Raw genomic sequence first — 15,733 nt, forward strand, 5'->3', positions numbered from 1 at the left:
TTTCAAGATCGGATTCTTTCTTCTAAAAAGTGTCAGACAGCTGTTACAAATGGCGGGAACGACACCAAGCGAATGGTAACTCGCAATCGTCGTAGCCTTCGTTCTCGATTTCCGCCGCTCTCTTGGGTCCGGTCTTTTTCGTTCCTCCTCTTCGGGAAGGAGCCCAGGCTCCGGTTCCCGAACAACGGCTGGTAATCGAGCCTTTAATTCAATTCAATCAACATTTTAAGTTTTTGCTGCGTTTATTTCAAGGGCGGCGTTTATTCGAAGGCGGCGTTAATTTGTAAAGCCAATTATCAAATCACTCAACAATTTCGGTGAACTATCTGTAGATTTTGTATGATTTTATGACACAGAACATAGTTAATAGTTCCAATGCCACGTCAGTTTTGTATTCAAATTTCCAAAACTATTAATATACTGAGGTTGAGCGTTCTTGCTATTCCAGTTTCATGCTATCCCTGACTTAACCTTGCATTCGAGTGCGGTTTTAATTCGGGAAGTGAACCAAAGTTGCCAGCTCGTCATAATGTCAATACAAGTCAAGCAGAGGAGAGAAGAACCTGAAGAGTCAATGAATAGATTATCAGTTGATTCAATACCAAGTTATCCCAACTAATATCAAAAGAATTGTGGGGCAGACAGTAAAAAGAATTACTAAAGGTCGGCACACACGAGGGGACAAGTCCCTGCGACTAGTCCGTGCGACTAGTCCCGGCGACAAGTCTTTGAAGGGTTTACACGAGGGGACCGGTAGCAGGGACTAGTCCCTTAAGGTGTTCATACGAGGGCACTCAATTGCACAAGAACATAGGAAAATTTAGAGGCAAAGATGTTTCTTAGTCTGGGGCGTTACACGAAAACAATTAAAATTTGGTAACTTTTCATTGTAGCACTATTAAACATCAGCGCAAACGAACTACACTTATTCAGTCCGATTATTCATGCTTTTATGTGTTCCGTTTTTGTTTTTTTATTTTATTTTTAACAGACACAGTCAAATAGGGTAAAAATTCCATCAAAACGGCTCCAAGACATCTGTATATGTTTACGAAACTAGAAATAGTTTTTTATTCTTCAGTTGTAGAAATCTAGAAGTCAGGGAAAATTCATCATTAGAAACTGCAATGTTTACAAATACCGGAAGTCACGCATCATACTGACCCGTGATTGGCTTATTTACCGTTTAGTCGCAGGGACTGGTCGCACAAACAGTTCACACGGAGGGACAAACATTTGTTTCATGCGACAAGTCCCTGCGACTGGTCGCACGAATTCAAACTGGTTTGAATTCGTGCGACCAGTCGCAGGGACTTGTCGCATGAAACAAATGTTTGTCCCCTCGTGTGAACTGTTTGTGCGACCAGTCCCTGCGACTAAACGGTAAATAAGCCAATCACGGGTCAGTATGATGCGTGACTTCCGGTATTTGTAAACATTGCAGTCTCTATGAATTTTCCCTGAATTCTAGATTTCTACAACTGAAGAATAAAAAACTATCTCTAGTTTTGTAAACATATACAGATGTCTTGGAGCCGTTTTGATGGAATTTTTACCCTATTTGACTCTGTGTCTGTTAAAAATAAATAAATAAATAAATAAAACGGAACGTAAAAACATTAATAATTCGACTGAATAAGTGTAGTTCATTTGCGTTGATGTTTAAGAGTGCTACAATGAAAAGTTGCCAAATTTTCATTATTTTCGTGTAACGCCCCAGACTAAGAAACATCTTTTGCCTCTTAATTTTCCTATGTTCTTGTGCAATTGAGTGCCCTCGTGTGAACACCTTAAGGGACTAGTCCTTGCTACCGGTCCCCTCGTGTAAACCCTTCAAAGACTTGTCGCCGGGACTAGTCGCACGGACTAGTCGCAGGGACTAGTCCCCTCGTGTGTGCCGACCTTAATGATATCTTGGGAGCCGCAGGGCTAAATCGTCACGGAACAATTTATTTTCATTGTTATTCAAGTACCATGGCAGGTTTTACACACCCGGATACAAAATTTTTCTTTTGGTTAGGGTTGTTCAAGAGGGTCTTACACTAAATTGAAAGAAAAAAAATAAACGAAGAAAATTTCATACATTTAACGGGGAACGAATTCGGCAGAAGAATAGTTTTCTCTTGGAAAGATTTTCGTATAACTCCATGCTATTCTAACACGAAGCCGTTGACCCACCGTTGTTTTCACCGTTGTTTTGTTTATAGAAGAACTGTATGCGCAATGAAATATGGGACTGTGCAGAAATCTTTCCGAGCACTCTTACAAAGAGATTTTAATTTCCTATTCAAAGCTTCTCAATTAATTCTTCCAAAGCAATCATATTACTGCTGATCTGTATTACCGCGGGAATAGTTTGCTGCTGAGTTGCTGTTGCTCAGGGATTTCTTAATTATTGTTCTTCTTATATGTAATTTTTTCTTGGAGTTTTTTTGGCATTTTCGATACGAACATGAGTAGCCGGCTTTTCGTCCTGAAATATTGATATAAGCACGGCGAATGAGAGAAAATAAATTTGATATAAGCACGGCGAATGAGAGAAAATAAATTTGATATAAGCACGGCGAATGAGAGAAAATAAATTTGATATAAGCACGGCGAATGAGAGAAAATAAATTTGATATAAGCACGGCGAATGAGAGAAAATAAATTTGATATAAGCACGGCGAATGAGAGAAAATAAATTTGATATAAGCACGGCGAATGAGAGAAAATAAATTTGATATAAGCACGGCGAATGAGAGAAAATAAATTTTCCACCAAAAACCGCAAAGAAAAGAAAAAAAAAAAAAAAGTACGGGCGCCGAAAGAACGCAGGCGCCGATTTTATTTTTTTTTATCATCGATTCTGTAAGTAATGTTATGCGGGCAATTTTCCCGCCAAAAGACATCAGAAAATTACGCATACACCGTCTTTTTTTTCAGTTAAATGTGTCGCTTATAAAATTATTATTCATTCACTTGATGCCTGGTGTTGTTACATAGAATTACAAATAAAATGAAATCATAAGTTTTTGTGCAATCTTTTATTATCTTTTTAATATTTACTCAATAAACTACACTTGTGTCAAATTTGGAAGAATTTGCACAGCCTTTGCCGTGACAACCTTTGTCGGAAAAACGATTAGCAGGGGTTCCGTCTAAATCGAACAAAAAAAAAAAGGGAAATAAAAACTGAACAGTAATTCCAAATCTGTTTGGAAAAAATATTACCAAGATAGTTCCAGTTCTATATTGTGTTATAATTTTGCATACAGGGTTTTGCACGAAATGATGTTTACAAGTTTTCAGTATAACTAATTACCATCATGGCAAGGCATTGAGCCTTCACTCAGAATTTATCAATGAAATTCGTCTGATCAATTCGATGCTGATTTTTTTGTTTTTTTAGCAATCCAATCAACCACTATGAATATTATTTTTGAATTTTTTTTTCATCTTAAAATAAACAGAGATGTAATAAAGTGAATATTTTTTTGAGTTTAAATTTAGATTCTTGAGCTATGAAATTTCACAATTTAAACTTGGAGTGCTAAAGATTCCCGAGCAAGTTTTAAAGTAAAGCAATGTAAATTTGCAAAGCTTAGACTTTGTTGAAGTATTTTCGAGTGGATCGCTACCTGAGCATACGTGTAGTCGTTATTCAGTGTAATCCAGGCGTATCGAGCATCGCGAGACAATAATCCCAATCTAATTAATAATTAATAAATAATAGTAATTAATAATAATAATTAATAATTAATTAATAATTAATAATCCCAATTATAGACCAATGTCTTTCACTTGACAAAACCAATTCCTGACAGCTTACTAAGCTCACCGCAGGTATCTTGAGGGAACATGTAGTTGCAAAATGTTTGAAAAAATTTAGAAAAAAATTTCAACGTTCCATATTTTCCCCAATGTCTCGGATTGCTGTAATAGGCAGATGGTTTGAACAACTCCAACACAATTTCAGAAAAATCAAGGTTAAACTAAATTCGAATAGGCCATATCACTGTATGATCTAAAAGAAAAATTTGCTAAACAAAGTCGTTCTAGCGCGATGTATGTAAACTATGGTTTTCTTAAGTCAAATTTCTCCTATTTTTCTTTTTTTATAAGGAAATTTCCAAGGGTTGGGAAGGAAGAAAAACAAATAAATGGCTAATACTTCCAAATCCAGATTCTAACAGAGATGATGACGCAAAGTGCACAATCGATCCGCTAATACAAATTCCTGGCATTTTACAAAAAACACACACGATCTATTCAACTCAGTCTTTATTGAATAATGACACTTTTTTTTGTCAAGCTGATACAATACAGATTTTTGACTTCAGTAATAAATAATCACTGTTCGACAGGTTTTCCAAAAAATGGGCTACAATGGTAAAAAAATTATTATTTACACATTCTACAAATTCGCATTTTCCTTTTCAAAACGGATTAATACTGAGTGTCAACTCTAGCCTCTCTCGTTTCAAATCATAACGGAAATAGTTTGCAAGAGGAAAAAAATCTTGAGAATAGTTATTTTTAATAAGCCTTTTACAAAAAGGCGTGCGTAAAAAACTAGTTTACAGTGACTTGCTTAAGAAACAGTATGTGATCAAATCACTTCTAAACTCTTTTCTCGGGACCTCTGTAATTAAGATAAATCCTTGACACACCTACGCGATTTTGATCATTCATTGGACCAACTTCGCATGTATGTGTTTGTTTGTTAAAGTTCTTCTGTTGATTGTTAATTAAAGTATAAAAACAAACGGGACAAAAACCTTGGGTCACATTTTTGTCCAAAACAGAAAAATCATTCGAAAAATCGCGAAAAGTTTCGACAAATATAAAGGGGACAGATACTCTACTAAATAAAACGCGAACTTTGAAATAAAAAATTAAATTGCTAATTGAAATGATAATTTTTTCGATCCGAAAGATTCAACCTTGCACTTGTCAGAACCCTTAAGTAAAGATTATCATTTTAGCAAGCTTAGTTGAAGACAGAATCAAACGAAGTGTCAAGTGAAGTTAAGAGATTATAAACTGAATCTGAATCTCTTGGTGAAGATATCAACAAAGTCCCTTTGCTCTGACAACGGTTCAGTTGATGAAATTCTCTCCCAATCAACAACAACAACTTTCCTTTTCATACAACACTATCGAAGGTTACTTCTAAGTTGAATTCATGCAGCGTAGTTTGTATGGTGTCTTGGGAAGTATATACCATCAGACTCTAAGATGAGAATGACCGTGAGTTCAGAAATTTTCTGGTGAAACAGCGAGTGCGCGCGAACTTGTGCTATCAGTTTTTGTGGGAATGGTTGTGGAAACCATAGGACGAATTTCCGCAAAAATAGCGCTGTGGCGAATGTAAGATACCGACAGTGCATGGTGAGCGCAAAGAAGCTCAACGAAGTATACGCTTTCGTAGTATTTCTCAAAAAACTTAAGATCTCGAACTTGTTTCCGACTTCTTCCTGGAGTCGAAAGGCTATGTATCTCCATCCATGGCAGTATAAAACGTATCAGAATTTCAAAGTTTGCAAGCACAATATGACACTTGACGTATTTTTTTTTTTACGTCTTGCCGGCGTTTTCGTATAAAACAACTATCTGTTGAAGTATCTTCTATCTACACTACAAAAGGTGCAGTATTTTGGAGCATTCTTAAAGTACAGAAATTAACATGTACTTTGCATAAGGTTTTTGGACTTGGTTCGTCAAGTATGCTGGTCACTTCCTTAGTGGTGGCCGTAATTTCGATGTGTTTGTGGAACCTCATCAGTATTCACCGTAGTTGAAGAACGATTTCTTCCCTTGCGTTGCCATGGGAAGAATGATTCAACACTCGAATCCAAAGACGAAGAACATTGTTTTGACTTCATGGACCCGCGAGATTCGAACAAGTCCAAAATCAGACAGAAGTCACAGAAAATTTGCCTTTTCTTTCTTCTCCAGAACCTACTGAGGGCGCATTACCATTTCCAGTTCTTTCTAAAAGTGATATTAAAGCCTCCACTCTGCCTTCCAGTCTTTGCATATTAGCAGTCATTTCCTCAAAACGTTCCTCCAAGTTCGCCTTCCTCGAAGGTCTAAACTCTGTCTTACAGTCAGAACAGGTCGACTTTGCCAAACTTATTTTATGCTGTGGAGCTTCCTCTTTAAAATCCTCATCATTTATTTCGTCCTCCTCGTCATCCTCATTACTAGTTCTAACGTTCTCATTCAAATCATCAGGCGATTCCATTTCGATATTAACTAACTGCGTTACGTTGATAAAACGCCCACTTGTTTCAGCGGAGGTGTTGTCCTCCATAGAAATACTCTTGTATTTGTTCAAGTCTCCATTACCGAGCCGCTCTTTCGAACTGTGAGACGGTTGCTTTTCTAACAACTTATTGCTTCGAACGCCTAGCATTGGTTTCATTTCAAATTCAGGGTCCACCATCAATGAGTGTTTCTTGTGCGTACAAGATGATTTCCTTACGCCATTCTTGCCAGCCTGGTAAACGCGGTCATTACCATTTTCATTTGCAACACCCTGAAAGAAAAAAGGTCAATTAACTTCTCAAACTTGCGATTCATGATATATTCAAAATCATGCGAATCATTATCGATAATGTCCAGTCGTGTAATTAATCTCATATTAACCACGCTTGGTGGACACCTTAGTGCTAGAACATCAAACTCTATGTCAAGACCTCAGGCAGATATTTGTTAGTACGGCCCCTTGCTTGGTAATTAAGGTATGTGTATAGTAAAATCTATTAACTTGAAATTCCCTCTTTTGAGCCCCCCCCCTCCTGTCAAAACTTCCAGGATCCGCCCCAAAGAACTTCCCCATTAGACTCACCAATTTAGGTAAAGACGAAATGTATGATATGATACTGTTACGAAAAATAATGTTGCGTGACATGCATGACCTTCTGGAAGGTTCGCGAAAGGTCATGGCTCGTTTATTTTAGTATATTATGTAATCGTTTCTAAAAGTGGTATATTTTGTAATATTGCTATTATTAGATCCTTCTTAGAAAGTTCTAGAATTTTATCGCGTAAGTATATAAGTAGGATAGGTTAAGCGAAACTTTAACTAAGTTTTCACAAGCGAAGAGAGTTGGTCGTGATCAGTCGTGTTCAGACAAGTGTGACGAGGCAGTGTTTGTCGAATTTGGGGGAGGCCGTGAGTATTTTCAAGTTTATTGAAGTTAGCGGAGGCCGAGTGTATTTACAAGTTGTACGAAGTTGGCGGAGGTCGTGTAAGTTTACCGAGTTACGTACTAGTGTAAAGGTTATCAAGTGGAAACTACGTTCATTTTGGAATAAATCATCTTGTTGCTGTTCCGACAACCCTGAGTTCTCTTTAGTCTACAAATCACCTGCCGCTCAAACATCGACATCGAAACAGATACCGAAATTCAAAGCTGTCGGTGTTCCAAATCTAGTGATCCTCTCATGCTATCTACTCAATGACTCATGGGGAGCCGGGTGGAAAAATATTTCAATCGAGTTTATGATGTATGGAAAGAGCGCAGCGAGTTCCGTGCGTCATGACAATGAAGGCGTGAACAAACTCGGTCAATGAGCACTTTATCATATGACCGTCGCTCTCTCTTTTTCTCCATCTCTTCTTTTAGCTCACAGCTCGCGGGATGATAAGCTTTTTCCTGTCCAGCTTACGCCATTGTCTTTAACTCTTCTATGAGAATTCATATGCACTGTTTTTCAACGAAAGAGCTCATGGGGCTGTACGAGTCATATACTTGGAGTAAATTCTATCCGTAATGACCGAAATGTTGAGTAAAACAAATTAAATCACCTCATCATACAGATCATTTTGATCAGCGGCGTCCATCATTCTTAACAACTGAGAGCGTAGGTTAGGGTATGACCTCAATATGTCTGCCAGATCTTTGAGCTTGATCACGTGACAGTCTACGCATGTCGACGCTCGCAAGGTTACTACAGCCCGTGGACGAGAAGAAATTTGCCTTAAACTGGCGCCGTATGCATCTCCTTCCCCTGTAGTACCGACAAAAAAAAAAGAATAAAACGCCAATTAGAGTATTGTCACTAAACCGTTTGATGTGGCCACCTGCTTTTCCGCAAAAACGCTTTTGGTCATTTTGGGCAGCAAAAGAAGAGGTCAATCAAAAATAAGTCCATGTTTGTGACACAGAAATTTCAGAGTAATTTCTCAATCAATTGTTAGTCAGTCGGTCGGTCAGTCAGCCAGACAGTCAGCAAGTCAATCAGTTGGTAAACACCAAATTATCTTGTCAGTCAGTCAGTCAGTCAAAATGATGTATGTTAAATTTCGATTTACCATACATATCAATGTCGCGCTGCTGAACGCTTTCTCCCTTCACTAGTGCCTTATCTCGCCTAGGCAAGATAGAATACAGTGCGAATTACTTTAAGAAAATAGGAGACAACTGTAAACAACGCCCTACTTTGCGATACCATGCCTATGAAATATTTTCATTATTTTGTATCAACATATAATTATAAAGCCTTCCATTCCCTGAAAAAATTTTTGGCCACTCACGCATTCTTCCATGTGTTTCGCTGTACATCATGATATCGATTTTCCCCCGCCTAACAAGATGCACAGAGTCGACATCATCACCCTCGTGTAGAATTTGGTGGCCCGGAAGGTGATGATGACGGTGCATCTTCTTCGAAAGCGCTCTCAAGCAGCCATCTTCGAAGTCTTGGAAGAGAAATGAATGCGACAGAACAGTGAGGTGCATATGAAGATGAACTTCGTACTGAAGACCATCCGGGAACCTTTGAAGGACCTACGAGATAACATAAAAAAACACAAAGCAGCTAACTAAATCGGTTGCATTTCGATCGAGTGTCTCAAAAATTAAGTCAAAGTAATCCAACCTCCTATTAGAAAACAAACTGATTCGCTATCGGTTCCAAGGATGAGTGGCAAATTAACTAAAGCGCGGGAAAACGTTAGTGATAAGTGCAAGTTGCAACCAGTTTGAGTTTGGAATCAGAAAGAGTAGCGTACATTTTCTTAATCATTAAAAATAAAGCAGGACCAAAGCAATCCTAGATCACGTTGGTGTTGTAAACTGCTTCTCACACTAATCTTCAACTGTGGCAAATGCGGCAAAGTCAATGCCTGCTTCTTCCAGCCGTTTTTCTTTCATTGGAATACTGCTGTCCAATGATCTTGACTCTCTCTTCAACAGACAGATATCGCTCACAGGCGCTGAAAACCGGTGACAGCAGCGTCCGTGTAAGGGAGTGCTGAAAGCAAACTGATCACGTGATGCTTACCCTGGCCATGTCTGTTCCTTTGGTTTGAGACCAAGTGTGGCGCGAATAATCCCTGAGCCTTCTGGCCAGCGGATTTTTAATCTTAAAATAGCGAATGAATTCGTTGATCTGAAGAGACTCCTTGCGATATCGAAAGTTACTTGAGTACTGGCCGTGTATGATGGCCGTCACGTTTCCAAATATAGCGGCGTGCATCACAGCTGTGGACAAAAGGAATCGAATTACTGTAAAGAACCTAGAGACTACATTTACCCTTCGATGCAGAATATAGACCACTTTCATAAATGGCTGCCGGATTAATATTCTTTTGTTTAAATTTAAATTAGCCTTTCTGGCCTCGTTCTCCAGAACAAAATTCAAAAGATAACATTATCTCAAGCGAGGCCAGAAAGGCTAATTTAAATTTAAACAAAAGAATATTAATCCGTCAGCCATTTTTGAAAGTGGTCGATACAAATAACTGTAACAAATGTTCCTGACATCATGACACCAAACTCGAAAACTGCAAGGTACATCTGGGAAGGGCCAACACCATACCAATTTAAAATGCGTATGAACTTACCCCCCATAAGCATACAGCATATCGAGAAAATCCTCTCCCCGTCTGTATTTGCTGCCACATTACCAAAGCCCACAGTTGTACACAGAGTCATGACGTAATAAAGCGACGTCAGATATCTGGATCGAAGAGAAGGACCGCTGGTCGGATCTCCTTTCTTGATCGGTGTCTCTAACTGATAACCCAGAACACTGAGCCAGGATAAGCCGTCGTACTGCGCTGCCTCTTCCTGCCCGATTGCATACCAAATGCAAGCCAACCAATGAGCAACCAGCATAAAAAACATGATCATCAAGAACAATAATGACGTCATGTACTCATAATTTCGATCCAACTTCCGCGCGGCACGAAACAGTCGTAGCAATCGCGCTGTTTTAAGAAGACTAAACAACATAGTGTTCTGAAAGAAATAAAACAGAGCAGATCTTAAAAACCCTACATAAGCCTTAATCGAATGTCGACAGTTTTGAATACATCCTTTTCTCTTGACCAATGGTTCACACATTTCTTTATTCTACGACCGAGTACAGAATGTACCTCTTCACCAACATATGTAAAAATTGTACTCGACTCTCAATGAATAATTTTTCAACAGAAAAGCTTCAGGAGCAAGAAGACTCAACATAATCGCGAGAAGTTGAATTGTCCTCCACTGCGGTCGATATTTCCAAAATATTTATGATTTGACCCCAGCTCATCTGCGGTTTTTTCAGTATTGAAGAGCTCTTCTCTCCAAATATCCACCAAATATCCAAAAAGCGCTTGTGCTGAATCTTTATTTTACCCAAACTTTTTTGTTAAAAGTATCATGGAGGCTTTTGGCTCACACTGGAATGCACGATATCACCATGAAAACACACTAGTTAAGAAATCGCGAGGCCCAGTGATCGCCGTTTAAACTGACCAATTAGTGTTAAACTGAATCAATTAATGTTCCGTCAGGCTCGAGGTTCATCAAGCCGACAGTGCAACAACATATCTGTATATGAAACACCCACTGTAAAGAAATATCGAGGTCTGTGGACTGCTTAAAACCGCGGCCTAAGTAAGACATATAGTTGACTCTCACAGATCAACACTCACCTCTTCCGTCCCAGAGTTGAAGTTGGCCAGCAAGTCCCAAGGGATGGCGGCTACAAAATCTACTACAAAGTAAGTCTTAAAATAATGAACCGCGATCTTCCACGGGTTGGTGATGAGAACTTCTCCTTCCTTGACATACGTGGTGCGGAAGTTCATGACAATGTCAATCATGAAAATAAAGTCTATTATCAAATCGGTGTATAGAAGAGGATACGCCTCGGGGTATCTTTGTCTCAACTTCTCGAAAAAATTCAGTGAGGATCTATTACCTGCAAATTGAAACAAAGGGAATCTGGGATTAGCTTTCAGTCGGTATGGTTCTGAACCAGTGCGTTACATGGCACAAAAAGCACCACACTCTCTGTGCCTATAGTTCTGTGCCTAAATTCAGTGAGGATCTATTACCTGCAAATTGAAACAAAGGGAATCTGGGATTAGCTTTCAGTCGGTATGGCTCTGAACCAGTGCGTTACATGGCACAAAAAGCACCACACTCTCTGTGCCTATAGAGTTTGGATGGCAATTAATGTGTAAAATATACCCAAATATATATATAAATAGCAAACAAATCGAAGAAAATGAATGAAGGAATGAATACATCGACCAATCAATCATTCAATAGGCGTCATAGTAGCATCACAATGGCGTTTCAGTTTATTAACCATTAGCTCCCGGACATTTATGTCCAAATCCTCCACCCTGTTCACTCTACATTCTCTATGGTAATGACAAGAAGAACTTTTTCTTAAATTGGTGATCATTTTCATTATTCTCATGACCTTTACATTTGATTCAAGGGTGATAACGTTTGGAGAAATTAGCAGCCAGTCGAGAGTAACTGGGTAAAGGGAGTTAACAACGTCCTACAACTCCTTCCCCCCAATTTACCCTCATAGGAACAAGAGGCCAGCACACGAAAAATCATGCGCACTGGTGCGAGTGCGGCGTTATTTGGTACCATTACCCTTTGCGAGACACTTTGGCCACAAATAGCAGTTGAAATAATTATAGCACCGCTCTTTATCTTCGACCGCTGAAGACGTAAATTCAAATATACCCTAGTTTATGCAAGTAGGGCCATAAATCTATCTACAGATCATCCTTGCGGGTATTTTAGGATACTTGCAGTTTAGAAACAAAAGACAGCTAGCCACAGAATCGACACAGCTAAGAACAGCTAAATTCTCAATTTTCTTTTGACAAATAAAATGTCAAAGCTCCCAGTGATACAAAATGTTGTGCGCGCCCAAATTGATGTTTTAAGTTCTTCTTTTTTCTAACCTTTCACTTTAGCAAAACAGCATGATAAATACCCTGGACTCTGATCGTAGGGTATGTTGTGGCTATCGGCGAATTTTCAGTGTTCAGAAAAATTCTGTTCACTTTACATATGGTAGAATTGGACGTTATATTTTGCTGCCGCACGATCTTTTTAATTGATTCCGAATAAGAAAATCGTCTCTTCTTTTGTAACAAGCATTTCTGAAAAATTAATGAGCCACTTTAGTAAAGTAGTTATAATTTCTGGTTTAATTGTAGAATATTTTAAGACATGATGGAATCGGTTTCAAATTTTCATAAAAATAACATTTCGGGCATTTTTGATACTGAATAAAAGTGTTTTCGTCGTAGAGAACAGCCATGTTATCAAAAGACGCAGCAGGTTTCCTCCAGTCGAAAAGATATAGATAAGCCTTAAGGCCCTACATAGCAAGATTTCCTAAGTATGCAAACATAGATATGGTGTGAAAGGGGCTCAGTGAAAGCTTTTATAAAATCCATGTGGCGATGTTATCATGCCTTGAGCATTTTCTATACTCAAACTGTGAGATCTCCTGTGATCTTAGACCTTGTGGCTAATAATCTGGAAAATTATACTTACAAGTGTTTTCCCAGCTTGTGCATATTTTGTTAAACCATTAGCAGAGCGTATGCAATTTCAAACTGACAAGTATGATCTTAATAGCTTTTTAAACGAATATTTTTTTACCTCTCCCAATTTTTTTTTTGAAACCAGATGGAAGCATCTGTGAACCACTAGGCTTGGGCCACACACAAAGTTTTCACAAAAAAAAGAACTGATTAATGCACACTAATGCCTGTCGACTGAACGAAATTGAGCACTAAAAACACATATAGAATACCAAGGCGGATTCAGGAAATATAATGCGAAGAAAAAAAATATCAATTTAAACCTATGCTGATTAAGAAAACTAAATTTCGAACTAGGCAATGATGATTGGGATCAAACCAAAATTTCAAAACTTAAAATTTGAGAAACGAGATGAAAAATCTTCATCAGGCTAAACTTGTCGCACCCTGGATTAAGTTCATTTGATGAAGTTGACTGCAGTAATTTTTCACAATAAACAGATACTCCCTACAACTTCCGGAAAAATTAAAATATACGCAGATTAACTGTGAATAGAGTAACAACATGTTGACTGGCAAGTCAGTGCATCCTTAATCAAGTCAATTCGTTCAAGTATCTGGGCGTAATTATCAATGAGAATCTGACTTGGACTGATCACGTGGATTACATTAAGACCAAAGTGTCTCAGAGGCTTGGCGTTTTACAGAGAATAAAACATCTTATGCCAAGAAATACAAGGGAACTCTTTGTAAAAGCCATGGTGCTGCCAATCCTTGATTATGCTGATGTGACTTGGGGGGATAAATCCAACACCACTCTGATGAACAAGATCCAATTACTCCAGAATAAAGCAGCTAAATTAATTTTAGATATGCCAAAGCATTCATCAGCAACAGAAGCTCTTGATCTACTTGGTTGGGATACATTGGAAAAAAGACGAAGATCTCATCGTCTATTTTAGGTTTTTAAGTCCTTGAATGGACTAATTGATTGGAATTTTAATTTTAATCATTTTAAAGACATGCATGATTATAACACTCGTTTTAATAACAACATTTGTAAACCACAATCAAAGCGTACATGGGGTCAGCATCGGTTTGTTTGTCATGCAGTAGATGACTGGAACGCTCTCCCAGACGGCATTAGGAACATTTCCGATTTTTCAGTTTTTAGACGTCTTGTTAAAAATATGTAGTCTCTTCTATTGATTATGCCCTTTTATCCTTTTCTTGATAACCATATTTATATTTTCTGTTATCCTTACGTTAGATTTATGCAGGGCCTCACTGAAAACCACAATTTGTGACGTGGGCTCCCTGTCAAAAGATCTTACTTATCTTACCATGGTTTTCAACCTCATCACGCGCTATTACGAAAGCAGACACAAACGGCACCTCAATGGCAGTGTAAAGCACTAGAATCAAAATCAGCCAATCCCAAGTTATTTTAAATAGGCCATAATGTAGGATGATTCTGTTCCTCATCTGTTCGGGAATTTGGTTTTTGTAACGTTTGTACTTCGAGCGCCATCTTTTGAACGCCGCCATGATCTGAAAGAAGAGTAGCAATCAAATGAGACATGAAAGAACAAGTTCTAGGCTACTAACCTACACTGCAATTTCCTACCTCTGAGAGGTAGGAAATGGCAGTCAAGATACTTATTAAATTCTACTGCGATGACGTTAGAGTGAAGACAAGGCATAAACCAGGTCAGATGCGTCAAGCGCACTGCACCACGAAGAAATTCGCGTTTATCACGCCGAAGATGACAACATTATCACGCATTTAAGCTACAGTATGAGTTAAAACATCGAAATAAAAACGCACATAGCGTAACCTGCTTCTTAATCACGTACATCTAACACTAAGTTTGTCAAAACAAATAATTTCGCATTGCTTACAGTGTTCTTATCGCGTACCATCACGAAACAATCTTGTTTATACGCGAGATAGACAGTCTTACACTTCGAGCAGACAAATATCTTAACAACGAATGCGCCAAACTGGCTCACAGGTTCGTGATAAACAAGTCGCTTAAACCTTGAACACAATGGTCGCTTAACCTCATCATCTGCAGGCTGACGCACTGTTTTTCTTACTCAGTAACATGTTATCTAACACATATTATGTTGGCACAGTTGGAGACGTAGATGTGAAGACAATGTAGGAAAGGTTTGAAGCAATAACAAGTTTCGTGTCCAAGACGTGAGACAACAAGCAACATCTGTCTCGAGCACGTGAATAATTAACAACTCTCATTCGAAGTCGATTGTAAAATTCTATTTTTGCGTTGGAAACCGACTGGAAAGAAAACACACGCCTCTGAGAGTAAATCACAGAGAAAGTCCGCAAATTTTTTCCTAGGTGACTAACTCCTTTTTTTGCATTACTTTCCCAAATATTCTCGATATCAAGAATTTTCGAGCCGAATCGAACTTAATTGTCGGACTTCCGGTGAATCTCAAAGATATTTTGAGATGACAGTTGTCAAAGTTCGACAATATGATACTTGACTGCTGAAAAGACTAGTTTGACCGGCACGACGCAAATACAAGAGGCTGTTTGCATTGTTTTCGGGAAAGTCTACTTTCGACTGCAATTAAGCGAATAAAAGGACAAACTATCAGGACACCTTCTGCCTTAACACACCGAAAAGTTAACAAAGCAGGGCTTTATTTTATATTGTTACATAAACTGACAAAGTGCTAACGCTCATTGGCAATTGCATTTTGCTTTTACAGCACCGCCTTACTTCACCGATTACAAAAATGCCACTTGACAGAGAACTGACTTAAAATTCTTTTAATTCTTCTTCGTTTGTTTTCGACGAGATTGCGCGAAGTTAATTCATTAAAGTTGTGAAACAAAGGCTACATGGGCACTTCAGATGTCTTCAGCGGAAGACTTTCTTTCTGATTTCGTAAACCGAAAAATTCAGTCGT

The 15,733-nt window shown here is 38.4% G+C and overlaps 1 protein-coding gene and 1 pseudogene across 12 annotated transcripts in view; both read right to left on the reverse strand.

Moving 5' to 3' along the window:
- The window catches only part of LOC148723663 (uncharacterized), a 270,515-nt pseudogene that overhangs the window by 61,527 nt on the left and 193,255 nt on the right, over window positions 1-15,733 (reverse strand).
- The window catches only part of LOC111331319 (voltage-gated inwardly rectifying potassium channel KCNH6), a 48,392-nt gene continuing 36,905 nt past the window's right edge, over window positions 4,247-15,733 (reverse strand). For 11 of the 12 annotated variants that reach the window (XM_022936403.2, XM_088732117.1, XM_022936402.2 and 8 more), the window contains 7 exons: window positions 14,134-14,341; window positions 10,919-11,187; window positions 9,839-10,235; window positions 9,277-9,476; window positions 8,528-8,780; window positions 7,799-8,001; window positions 4,247-6,523 (listed from right to left, as the gene is read on the reverse strand). In XM_022936403.2, the coding sequence (XP_022792138.2) occupies window positions 5,897-6,523; window positions 7,799-8,001; window positions 8,528-8,780; window positions 9,277-9,476; window positions 9,839-10,235; window positions 10,919-11,187; window positions 14,134-14,341 (2,157 nt within the window). In that variant the 3' untranslated portion in view covers window positions 4,247-5,896. Of the gene's footprint in view, window positions 6,524-7,798; window positions 8,002-8,527; window positions 8,781-9,276; window positions 9,477-9,838; window positions 10,236-10,918; window positions 11,188-14,133; window positions 14,342-14,692; window positions 14,975-15,733 lie in introns of those variants that run through there. The other variant, XM_022936407.2, reaches the window with a different exon arrangement.

Source organism: Stylophora pistillata, chromosome 9, assembly GCF_964205215.1.
Source record: "Stylophora pistillata chromosome 9, jaStyPist1.2, whole genome shotgun sequence".
NCBI classification, from domain to species: domain Eukaryota; kingdom Metazoa; phylum Cnidaria; class Anthozoa; order Scleractinia; family Pocilloporidae; genus Stylophora; species Stylophora pistillata.